This window comes from Odocoileus virginianus, chromosome 9 (assembly GCF_023699985.2).
Source record: "Odocoileus virginianus isolate 20LAN1187 ecotype Illinois chromosome 9, Ovbor_1.2, whole genome shotgun sequence".
Classification (NCBI taxonomy): domain Eukaryota; kingdom Metazoa; phylum Chordata; class Mammalia; order Artiodactyla; family Cervidae; genus Odocoileus; species Odocoileus virginianus.
Genome location: NC_069682.1, coordinates 21,977,018 through 21,986,922, shown reverse-complemented (window position 1 = coordinate 21,986,922; position 9,905 = coordinate 21,977,018). Strand labels below are relative to the sequence as shown.

At 45.0% G+C, this 9,905-nt stretch overlaps 1 protein-coding gene across 1 annotated transcript in view; it reads left to right on the top strand.

Annotated features, from left to right (window-relative positions):
- Positions 1 to 4,976: 4,976 nt before the first annotated feature.
- The window catches only part of C9H10orf67 (chromosome 9 C10orf67 homolog), a 96,385-nt gene continuing 91,456 nt past the window's right edge, over positions 4,977 to 9,905 (top strand). Inside the window, exon 1 of the mRNA XM_070471865.1 lies at positions 4,977 to 5,143. Coding sequence (XP_070327966.1) covers positions 4,977 to 5,143 — 167 coding nt within the window. The remainder of the gene's footprint in view (positions 5,144 to 9,905) is intronic.

The window sequence follows — 9,905 nt, the reverse complement described above, 5'->3', positions numbered from 1 at the left end:
TTTATATATATTTTAAATACTCTTTTGATTAACAGTAAAATTTTCCTAAGTAGACTTAAAAGTTAGATTTTGAAAAGAAAAACCACCATAGGGATTTCCCTGGTGGTCCCGTGGCTAAGACTCCATGCTCCCAATGCAGGGGGCCCAGGTTCATTCCCTGGTCTGGGAACTAGATCTCACGTAGTGCAACTAAGTCTTCAAGTGCTGCAACTAAAGATCCCACATGCCACAACTAAGACCTGGCACAGCCAAAGAAATAAATTAAAATTAATAAAAATTTTAAAAGCCACTATACAGTAAAAGTAACTTTTTTTCTCTTTCCTTAAACTTTCAGAAGGAAAATGAACTGTCACGGAAGATTATCTTGGCACTATTTATGAACTTTGTCCGGCATTTGGGTCTTTTCACCTTTGTCTTTAAGAGTAGTGGTAATGTTACAGTGATTTATTATTTGTATTCTGAGCTTTGAATACCAGACTAACTTCTTTTTACATGATTATTATGAGAGAAGAAAATATTTTGTTTTCCTGTGGACAGTTTGATATGCTTCATTCTAAATTGAAATTATTTAGTTCTAAGACCAGGCAATCTAATCACATGGACCACAGCCTTGTCTAACTCAATGAAACTAAGCCATGCCGTGTGGGGCCATCCAAGACAGATGGGTCATGGTGGAGAGGTCTGACAGAATGTGGTCCACTGGAGAAGGGAATGGCAAACCACTTCAGTAATCTTGCCTTGAGAACCCCACAAACAGTATGAGAAGGCAAAATGATAGGATACTGAAAGAGGAACTCCCCAGGTTGGTAGGTGCCCACTATGCTACTGGATATCAGTGGAGAAATAACTCCAGAAAGAATGAAGGGATGGAGCCAAAGAAAAAAAATACACTGTTATGGATGTGACTGGTGATAGAAGCAAGGTGCAATGTTGTAAAGAGCAATCTTGCATAGGAACCTGGAATGTTAGGTCCATGAATCAAGGCAAATTGGAAGTGGTCAGACAGGAGATGGCAAGAGTGAATGCCGACATTCCAGGAATCAGTGAACTAAAATGGACTGGAATGGGTGAATTTAACTCAGATGACCATTATATCTACTACTGTGGGCAGGAATCCCTTAGAAGAAATGGAGTAGCTATCATGGTCAACAAAAGAGTCCAAAATGCAGTACTTGGATGCAATCCCAAAAATGACAGAATGATCTCTCTTCATTTCCAAGGCAAACCATTCAATATCACAGTAATCCAACCCTATGCCCCTACCAGTAACACTGAAGAAGCTGAAGTTGAACGGTTCTATGAAGACCTACCAGACCTTTTAGAACTAACACCCCAAAAAAGATGTCCTTTTCATTATAGGGGACTGGAATGCAAAAGTAGGAAGTCAAGAAACACCTGGAGTAACAGGCAAATTTGGCTTTGGAGTACGGAATGAAGCAGGGCAAAGGCTAATAGAGTTTTGCCAAGAGAACACACTGGTCATAGCAAACACCCTCTTCCAACAACACAAGAGAAGACTCTACACATGGACATCACCAGATGGTCAACACCGAAATCAGACTGATTATATTCTTTGCAGCCAAAGATGGAGAAGCTCTATACAGTCAGCAAAAACAAGACCAGGAGCTGACTGTGGCTCAGATCATGAACTTCTTATTGCCAAATTCAGACTTAAACTGAAGAAAGTAGGGAAAACCACTAGACCATTCAGGTATGACCTAAATCAAATCCCTTATGACTATACAGTGGAAGTGAGAAATAGATTTAAGGGACTAGATCTGATAGACAGAGAGCCTGATGAACTATGGATGAAGGTTCGTGACATTGTATAGGAGACAGGGACCAAGACCATCCCCATGGAAAAGAAATGCAAAAAGGCAAAATGGTTGTCTAAGGAGGCCTTACAAATAGCTGTGTAAAGAAGAGAAGCGAAAAGCAAAGGAGAAAAGGAAAGATATTCCCATTTGAATGCAGAGTTCCAAAGAATAGCCAAGAGAGATAAGAAAGCCTTCCTCAGCTATCAGTGCAAAGAAATAGAGGGAAACAACAGAATGAGAAAGACTAGAGATCTCTTCAAGAAAATTAGAGATACCAAGGGAACATTTCAGGCAAAGATGGGCTCCATAAAGGACAGAAATGGTATGGACCTAACAGAAGCAGAAGATATTAAGAAGAGATGGCAAGAATACACAGAAGAACTGTACAAAAAAGATCTTCATGACCCAGATAATCACAATGGTGTGATCACTCACCTAGAGCCAGACATCCTGGAATGTGAAGTCAAGTCAATAGGAAGCATCACTGCAAACAAAGCTAGATGGAATTCCAGTTGAGCTATTTCAAATCCTAAAAGATGATGCTGTGAAAGTGCTAAACTCAAAATGCCAGCAAATTTGGAAAACTCAGCAGTGGCCACAGGACTGGAAAATGTCAGTTTTCATTCCAATTCCAAAGAAAGGCAATGCCAAAGAATGCTCAAACTACCTCAATTGCACTCATCTCACACGCTAGTAAAGTAATGTTCAACATTCTCAAAGCCAGCCTTCAACAATACGTGAACTGTGGACTTCCAGATGTTCAAGCTAGATTTAGAAAAGCCAGAGGAACCAGAGATCAAATTGCCAACATCTGCTGGATCATCAAAAAAGCAAGAGAGCTCCAGAAAAACATCTATTTCTGCTTTATTGACTATGCCAAAGCCTTTGACTGTGTGGATCACAATAAACTGTGGAAAATTCCAAAAGAGATAGGAATACCAGACCACCCGACCTGCCTCCTGAGAAATCTGTATGCAGGTCAGGAAGCAACAGTTAGAACTGAACATGGAACAACAGACTGGTTCCAAATTAGCAAAGGAGTACATCAAGGCTGTATACTGTCACTCTGCTTATTTAACTTATGTGCAGAGTACATCATGAGAAACACTGGGCTGGATGAATCACAAGCTGGAATCAAGATTGCCTGGAGAAATATCAATAACCTCAAATATGCAGATGACACCACCCTTCTGGTAGAAAGGAAAGGAGAACTAAAGAGTCTCTTGATGAAAGGGAAAGAGGAGAGTGAAAAAGTTGGCTCAAAGCTCAACATTCAGAAAACAAATATTACGGCATCCAGTCCCATCACTTCATGGCAAATAGATGAAGAAACAGTGGAAACAATGAGAGACTTTATTTTGGGGGGCTCCAAAATCACTGCAGATGGTGACTGCAGCCATGAAATAAAAGGCGCTTACTCCTTGGAAGGAAAGTTATGACCAACCTGGACTGCATATTAAAAAGCAGAGACATTACTTTGCTAACAAAGGTCCATCTGGTCAAAGCTAAGGTTTTTCTGGTAGTCATGTATGGATGTGAGAGCTAGAGTATAAAGAAAGCTGAGCGCCAAAGAATTGATGCTTTTGAACTGTGGTGTTCGAGAAGACTCTTGAAAGTCCCTTGGACTGCAAGGATTTCCAACAAGTCCATCCTAAAGGAAATCGGTCCTGAATATTCATTGGAAGGACTGATGCTGAAGCTGAAACTACAATACTCTGGCCATCTGATGAGAAGAGCAGACTCATTTGAAAAGACCCTGATGCTGGGAAAGATTGAAGGCAGAAGGAGAAGGGGACGACAGAGGATGAGAAGGTTGGATGGCATCACCGGCTCAGTGGAGATGAGTTTGAGTAAACTCCAGGAGTTGGTGCTGGACAGGGAGGCCTGGTGTGCTGTCATCCATGAGGTCACGAAGAGTTGGACAGGACTGAGCAACTGGACTGAACTGAAGACCAGGCAATGACATGTGGCTGATACCAGAAATACGTTTGCTATCATATCAGGGTGGTACATAATTTAAAATAAAGGATAAGCAACAATTTCACTCTAAGGAACTTCTCTTATTATTGTACAAACAGTAATAATGAATTCCACACAACACCTTATAACCTAGTGACTTACCTAGTGGGCCAGTGGTTAAGCTTCCCTGCTCCCAATGCAAGGGATACCTCTTGGATCCTTGGTTGGGAACCAAGATGGATCCCACATGCCCCAAGATGAGACCAAAGAAATAATAAATAAACATGGTATAGTTTAAAAAAACACATTGGTTCTGACACTTTATGTTAAATATAAACTTTAACCCTTTTAATTTCTGTAATAAATTTTTGTCCACAAACGCCTACGTTTTTGGGCAAGTGCTGCTGCTGCTGCCGCCAAGTCGCTTCAGTCGTATCCGACTCTGTGCGACCCCATAGATGCCAGCCCACCAGATTCTGTCGTCCCTGGGATTCTCCAGGCAAGAACACTGGAGTGGGTTGCCATTTCCTTCTCCAATGCATTAAAGTGAAAAGGGAAAGTGAAGTCGCTCAGTCGTGTCCGACTCCTAGCGACCTCAGGGACTGCAGCCTACCAGGCTCCGCAGTCCATGGGATTCTCCAGGCAAGAGTACTGCAGTAGGTTGCCATTGCCTTCTCCAATGGGCAAGTGGTAGGTGTAGGCAATTCATCAGCTGCCTGTTTCCCTCTTATTATGGGATTGCTCTGAGAACTCAGGGCTCATTATGTAAAGGGCATCCTTATTAGCCAGGTGCAGTATTTTTCATCTTCCTGGAGGTTGACCTTTAGCATTGGGTTACTAAAACAAGGGTTGTGGAGCCTCGTTGAACTAGGCCTGCAGAGTTGTTGACGCAGGAACAGAGCTCGGGAATCCACGCCCCCTAGTGCACTGGCCTTGCAGGAGGCTGAGCTCAGAGCTTTCGCACAGAAGGCACGGAGGGCTCAGAGCGTGGTGGGCTGCCGCCGGGTTATCTTCAGGAGTCCAACTCTCCTGGGCACACGTCAGCGACGGCCTTGCCCGTACACGTCCAGGGCAGGAAGCCCTGAGCCAGGTGGGCAGTGGAAGCGGCAGTCGGGCGACTCCCGGCCCTGCAGACCCCAGGCCTCTCGCCGCGCCAGCGCCCCGGGATTCTGGCGCAAGGCCGGTTGCCTGGGAGTCGCCATGGCAACGGACGCCGGGTTCGGGACTCCGCCGACGGCGCGCGGCCTAGCGGCCACCTCCGCAGCTCCCATGGAGGTCTATGGCGACTCGGCGCCCGAGACCGAGGAGTGCTGGAGGCTTATCAAGAATCTCGAGTGCACTCTTGAACAATTCCGGCTCAGTCCCAGGTGACCCGCGCGACCTGTGGCGCCCGGGCCCGCGCCCCTGCCGGCGCGCCACCGCTCCCGTGTTCTCTAGCTCCAAGCCCCAAGGCAGCTGTTTTGGTATCTAAATATACTAGCGTGTAGCAAGCGCGGACTCTGGGGCCAGGCTGTCTGGGTTCAAATCCTCAAGACACTCTAAGGGCCCAAGACTTGGGCGAGTTAGTCACCTTCTCTGTGCCGCCTTATCCCTTCAGGAAAACAGCCAAGATGGTGATGCACAGCGCCTCCTTCATAGTTCATAGCGAACATTCAATGAGTCAGTCTGGAAGATCAACATACATATAGGGTACATAGTACCGTGGAAGTGTTTGCCAATATAACTGTCTTGCTCTTGACCCTTTGGGACAGTTTTTTCATCTTATAATCCTTTGCCCTCCCCTGTCCCAGTTTTATTTGGATAATGTAGATCTGATGCTTGGGGTGGGGGACTGGGAGGGAAGTCTTTTTCTAAAAACCTTTTGAAATCCCGTAAATGGCTCTCACTAGGTTAAGTGCTCTAGGTGCCCTAAGACAGGGAGCCTTGTGGTGCCAGGTGGGCTGGCTGAGACACCAGCCCTGCAACTGGCGTCTCTCTAGGGTAGGATGAAGGGCCCAGAGCCCTGTGGTGGGGACTGACTCAGTGAGATGGCACTGCCAGCCCAGCTGCCCCCGCTGAACTGTATTAAGTGAGCGCCTTTGTGAACAGGGGTGGGGGTGCACTCAGAACCCGGCTGATTGGTGATGTGAAAGCACATATTGGCTGTCGCGGATGGTGGGCACGGTGTTGAACTGCCCTAGTTGTTGACTAAGAGAGATGACTTCCTACCCCGGATTCCTTGGTGTTCCGTGGTGGGGAGCTTCTCCAGCAAAATGCACTGGCTGTGCTAAGCGGCCAAACTGACGGTGCCTGGGGCTCAATCAGTGCTTGTTGTCTGAATAAAGGAGCCGCCGATGCCCCTGTGAGTTTCTCCTCATAGGCAGGACCCAGGCCATTGTTGGTGCTCTGGTATCTGGTATGCGTGGGAGAAGCTGCAATCTTGGGGTGAGGAGAGAATCAGGCACTGGGGAGGCACCAGTCAACAAACCACCGACAGAAGCCTGTCCTTTCTGAAGTTTACATCCTAGGTAGGAAACCGGCAATAAATAAGCCGACTCCATAATAAAGTCAGTTAAGTGGTGGCGAGTGCTAAGGAGGAAACAGAGCAGAAGAAATAACCTGTGGAGTGGGGAAGGGGGTTCTAATTTTATTTTTCTGGTCATACCACGTGGAGTGTGGGGATCTACCAAGGAAATAACCCAGCTTCCTGCATTGGAAGTGCTGAGTCTTAACCTCTGGACCACCAGGTAAATCTTACAGGGCTATAATTTTAGATTCTGTAGTCAAGGAAGACTTCTTGGAAATGACTTTGGGGGGAAGAACTGCACACTTGAGGGGGGAACCTTTCTGCTCTATCAGGGAGCAAGTGTTCCAGGCAGAGGACAAGAAGTAAAGGAGAGTGGGCATAGGTGTCACAGGACCAGCAATGAGGCTGGTGTGGCTGGAGAAGAGTGATGGGGGAGAGCAGTGGTGATGAATGAGATCAGAGGTAAGAGGATGGATGGTGCTTATGGTGAGGAACCTAGATCATTGTAAGGACTGCAGCACTGACCTTGAATGAGGTGGTCAGATGTGGTTTTTCCAACACCCCCAAGCAATTCTCTAATTCTCAGCAGACAGTGATTGGGTATGTCTTGTAATTTGCTTGTTTATTTATTTTATTTAAAGTATGGTTGCTGTACAATATTATGTATTATAAGTCACAGGTGAACAATAGAGTTATTCCTAATTTTTAAAGGTTATACTCCATTTATAGTTATTATAAAATGTTGGCTATATTCCCCATGTTGTACAGTATATTCTTGTAGCTTACATCAGTTCAGGCCAATTGCTCAGTCATGTCCAATTCTTTGTGACCCCATGGATTGCAGCACACCAGGCTTCCCCGTCCATCACCAACTCCCACAGCTTGCTCAAATTCATGTCTATCAAATCAGTGATGCCATCCAACCATCTCATCCTCTGTCATCCCCTTCTCCTCCCTCTTTCAGTCTTTCCCAGCATCAGGGTCTTTTCCAGTGAGTCGGTTCTTTGCATCAGGTGGCCAAAGTATTGGAGTTTCAGCTTCAGCATCAGTCCTTCCAATGAATATTCAGGACTGATTTCCTTCAGGGTTGACTGGTTGGATCTCCTTGCAGTCCAAGGGACTCTCAAGAGTCTTCTCCAACACCACAGTTCAAAAGCATCAATTCTTCGATGCTCAACTTTCTTTGTAGTCCAGCTCTCACAGCCATACATGACCACTGGAAAAATGATAGCTTTGGCTAGAGGGATCTTTGTTGGTAAAGTAATGTCTTTGCTTTTTTAATATGCTATCTAGGTTGGTCATAACTTTTCTTCCAAGGAGCAAGCATCTCTTAGTTTCATGGCTGCAGTCACCATCTGCAGTGATTTTGGAGCCCCAAAAAAGAAAATCTCTCACTGTTTCCATTGTTTCCGTATCTATTTGCCATGAAGTGATGGGACTGGATAGTTTTTATTATACTGCTTAATCCCTTACCCCTATCTTGCCCCTCCCTCTTTTCCTCTCCCCACTGGTAACCACTAGTTTGTTCTTGTGTCTTGCAGTTTAACTGGAGATAGTGTCAGATTCCACAGGTTAAGGGCTCAGTCCCATAAGACTGTCCCTGTCCTCCCTTTTCAGAGGCTAATTGCAAGTCCAGGTTGTCACCTGTGCTTTTGACAACCAGGGCTAACTCAGAGGTTCCTTGAGTTCAGTTAATTTGCTAGAGTGGCTCATAGAACTCCAGAAACCAGTTTACTTACTTGGCTACTGGCTTATTACAAAGACTATTAAAGGACATGAATGAACAGCCAGAGGAAGAGATACGTAGGGTGAGGTCTAGAAGGGTCTGGGGCATGGGGGACTCTATCCCTATGAAATTTGGAGTGCACCCCATGAATTCATTCTTGTTTACCAACCTGGAAGTTCTCTAAACCCTATAATTCAGGGATTTTTTTTTTTTTTTATAAACTCTTCATTACACAGGCAAAATTGACTGAATCATTGACTTTTTGTGATTGATTCAACCTCCAGCCCTCTGTGGAAGCAGGTTGGAGGAGGTGGGATTGGAAGTTCTAATCCTCTCCTTCTGGTTGGTTCCCCTGGCAACCACCTCCATCCTTAGGGGCCTTTCAAAAGTCACTTCATTAACATAAAATCAGGTGTGGTTGAAAGGGGCTTCTCATGAATAGCCAAAGACACCCAGTTAACCTTTTCCCCCTATTTCAGGACAGCAGACCAAATATTACAATAAAAGATTCTCTCATTGTGCTTGTCGTTTAGGAAATTCCAAGGGTTTGGACTGCTGTGAGGCAAGAAGTGTGTATGAAGACCAATATATATATATATTGTATATATATACCTATAGGGCTTCCCAGGAAGGGCAGTTGGTAAAGAATCCACTGAGTCAGGAAGATTCCCTGGAGTAAGAAATGCCAGCCCACTCCAGTATTCTTGCCTGGAAAATTCCATGGACAGAGGAGCCTGGCAGGCTGCAGTCAAAGAGTCAGACATGACTGAGCAACTGAGCATGCACAAATCTATATCTATAAAATTATAAAGCACACTGCAGAGATGGGAAGACATGAGGGGAATGGAGCAGAAGAATCACATTATCTGGTTTATCTGTCAACCAAATTATTCTGGCTATTGTTTTGATATTAGACTCTAATGAGGGGAAACAGTGGAAACAGTGAGAGACTTTATTTTCTTGGGCTCCAAAATCACTGCAGATGGTGACTGCAGCCATGAAACTAAAAGATGCTTACTCCTTGGAAGGAAAGTTATGACCAACCTGGACTGCATATTAAAAAGCAGAGACATGACTTTGCCAACAAAGGTCCATCTAGTCAAAGCTATGGTTTTTCCAGTAGTCATGTATGGATGTGAGAGTTGTATTATAAAGAAAGCTGAGCATCAAAGAATTGATGCTTTTGAACTGTGGTGTTGGAGAAGACTCTTGAGAGTCCCTTGGACTGCAAGGATTTCCAACAAGTCCATCCTAAAGGAAATCAGTCCTGAATATTCATTGGAAGGACTGATGCTGAAGCTGAAACTCCAATACTTTGGCCACCTGATGCGAAGAACTCACTCATTGGAAAAGACTCTGATGCTGGGAAAGACTGAAAGAAGGAGGAGAAGGGGACGCAGAGGATGAGATGGTTGGATGGCATCACCGACTCGATGGACATGAGTTTGAGCAAACTCCTGGATGGGTGTGCTGCAGTCCATGGGGTGGCCGAGTCAGACACAACTGAATGAGGACAGGGGCAGAAACGGAAACCAGTTAGGGGACTACAACAATAAGCCTCGTGAAAAATGACTGTGATGGTAGCTTTGGTTGGAGGTTGTGAGACTAGTCAGATTCTAGATTTATGTTGAAAGTAGAACTGATAGGCACAGAGTGCGTAAGATTCTGATTTTTTGAACTGACTAACTGAAAGGATGGAAGTGCCGTGAGCTGGGATGAAGAAGATTGAGACGAATAGCTTTGTGGGGAATATCATAAGCCTACTTTTTTTTTCTTTTTTCTTTTTTCTAATTTGGCTGCACCAGGACTTAGTTGTGGCATGCAAGATCTAGTTCCCTGACCAGGGCTTGAACCTGTGCCCCCTGCATTGGGAACTCAGAATCTTAACCATTGGACC